The sequence below is a fragment of the Aphis gossypii genome, unplaced genomic scaffold (genome assembly GCF_020184175.1).
Source record: "Aphis gossypii isolate Hap1 unplaced genomic scaffold, ASM2018417v2 Contig00063, whole genome shotgun sequence".
NCBI lineage: Eukaryota > Metazoa > Arthropoda > Insecta > Hemiptera > Aphididae > Aphis > Aphis gossypii.
This window is the reverse complement of record NW_026082997.1, coordinates 33,490-35,143: the sequence shown is the minus strand read 5'-3', so window position 1 is coordinate 35,143 and position 1,654 is coordinate 33,490. Positions and strand designations below refer to the sequence as shown.

General features: G+C 29.9%; 1 protein-coding gene across 1 annotated transcript; it reads left to right on the top strand.

Moving 5' to 3' along the window:
* Nucleotides 1-967: 967 nt before the first annotated feature.
* Nucleotides 968-1,654, top strand: LOC126553073 (ATP-dependent DNA helicase PIF6-like). The gene has a single exon (XM_050208260.1). It carries the CDS (start codon nt 968-970, stop codon nt 1,652-1,654), a length of 687 nt encoding a protein of 228 aa, XP_050064217.1.

Below are 1,654 nucleotides of genomic sequence, written 5' to 3'. Positions count from 1 at the left end.
AAAAATCGTTAGTCACAATTTTTTTTTATAAGAGTTTATAGTTCAAATTTTTACGAAATCTGTCGAAAACGCGAAAATTTGCAAGTAATTTTGAAGTTGAAAAATCATAAAATTTTTTGTGTTCATAACTAAGGATTAAAATTATAACACTAAGTTTTCCATAAGTTTTCCTTCAAATAGCTATAGAGAAAACTAATAACATCATTATAGGAAAAATTTTATGTGCGTTTGAATTTTAAATTTTTACGAAATAAAGTAACGACAACGATTTATCCCAAACGATTTTAAATATTTGTTTTTATTCAAAAAGTTTAAGTTGTAGATACTTGAAAATTTTACCAGTTATTAAGGTTCGCGTTTTCTTTACGTGATTAAATTTTTAAAATATTTTGAATTTTTTTGAGCTATTTATAGACAACTGAAATTTTCAATTTTTCTAAAAAAATATTTTTGAAGTGTCGATAAAATTTTTTTGGCCCTATCAAAATACTTGAAAATGTAATACAAAGTTCCTCATAAGTTATTCTTATAGTGATTAAAAAATTATAAGAATACATAGGCACAACTTTTTTTTATTAGCATTTGAAGTTCAAATTTTGACGAAAATTCGTCAAAATTAGGAATATTTACAAATTATTTTGTAGGTATATTTCATAAAAATGTTTGTATAGGTAGCTAAGAGTTGAAAATTTAATACAAGATTTTTCATAAGTTTAGCTTACAATAATTATAAAAGAACTTAAATTTTGGTGTATTCAGGCCATTAAAACACAAACCACCTTTTTCACCAACAACTGGAAATTATATCCTAGGCTGACAAATCATCTTCGTTCAGAATCGTTTTTCGTATACAATGATACCTATCATTGCATTCAAATTTAACCTACCCTAGTCCTAGGTCCACCCCACCCCCTAATGTACAGCAGAACGGTACCCACTTACCGCTTTTTTTTTTTTTTTTTTTTTGATGTCTAATTTGCTGGACCTAATTGAAAATGTTTACCCAGATTTACCTAATATTTCGACTAAAACGTCAAGTTGGTTTCAAGAAAGAGCAATATTGTCACCAACTAACGATCAAGTCAATAAAATAAATGACATGATACTGTTAAAATTCAACGCACCAACAAAAGTTTACTATTCCATTGACACTGTTTTAGATGCAGAGGAGGCGATACATTATCCAACTGAATTTTTAAATTCTTTATCTCCTTCAGGGACCCCACCACACAAATTAATTCTAAAAGTAGGTTCAACCATAATTTTACTTCGTAACTTAATTCCACCAAAATTATGCAACGGTACAAGATTACAAATTATGTCTTTAAAAAACTGTCAGCTTGAGTGTATAATCCTTACTGGCTGTGGAGCTGGGGAAATGGTCTTAGTTCCTAGAATACCAATGATACCAACCAATTTGCCATTCCAGTTCAAACGGCTCCAATTTTCCATGAAATTAAGCTTTCCAATGACTATTAATAAGGCACAAGGTCAAACATTAAACGTTGCAGGTTTAGACTTAACCGTCCAATGTTTTTCCCATGGTCAATTGTACGTAGCTCTGTCACTAGTCACATGCAAACCAAATCTATTTGTGATGGCCCCAGAAGGCGAGACACTTAACGTGGTGTATCCAGAAATATTTAATGCTTAA

Excerpts from the sequence above, each read along its gene's own strand:
- LOC126553073 (XM_050208260.1), top strand. The coding sequence starts at position 968 with ATGTCTAATTTGCTGGACCTAATTGAAAATGTTTACCCAGATTTACCT.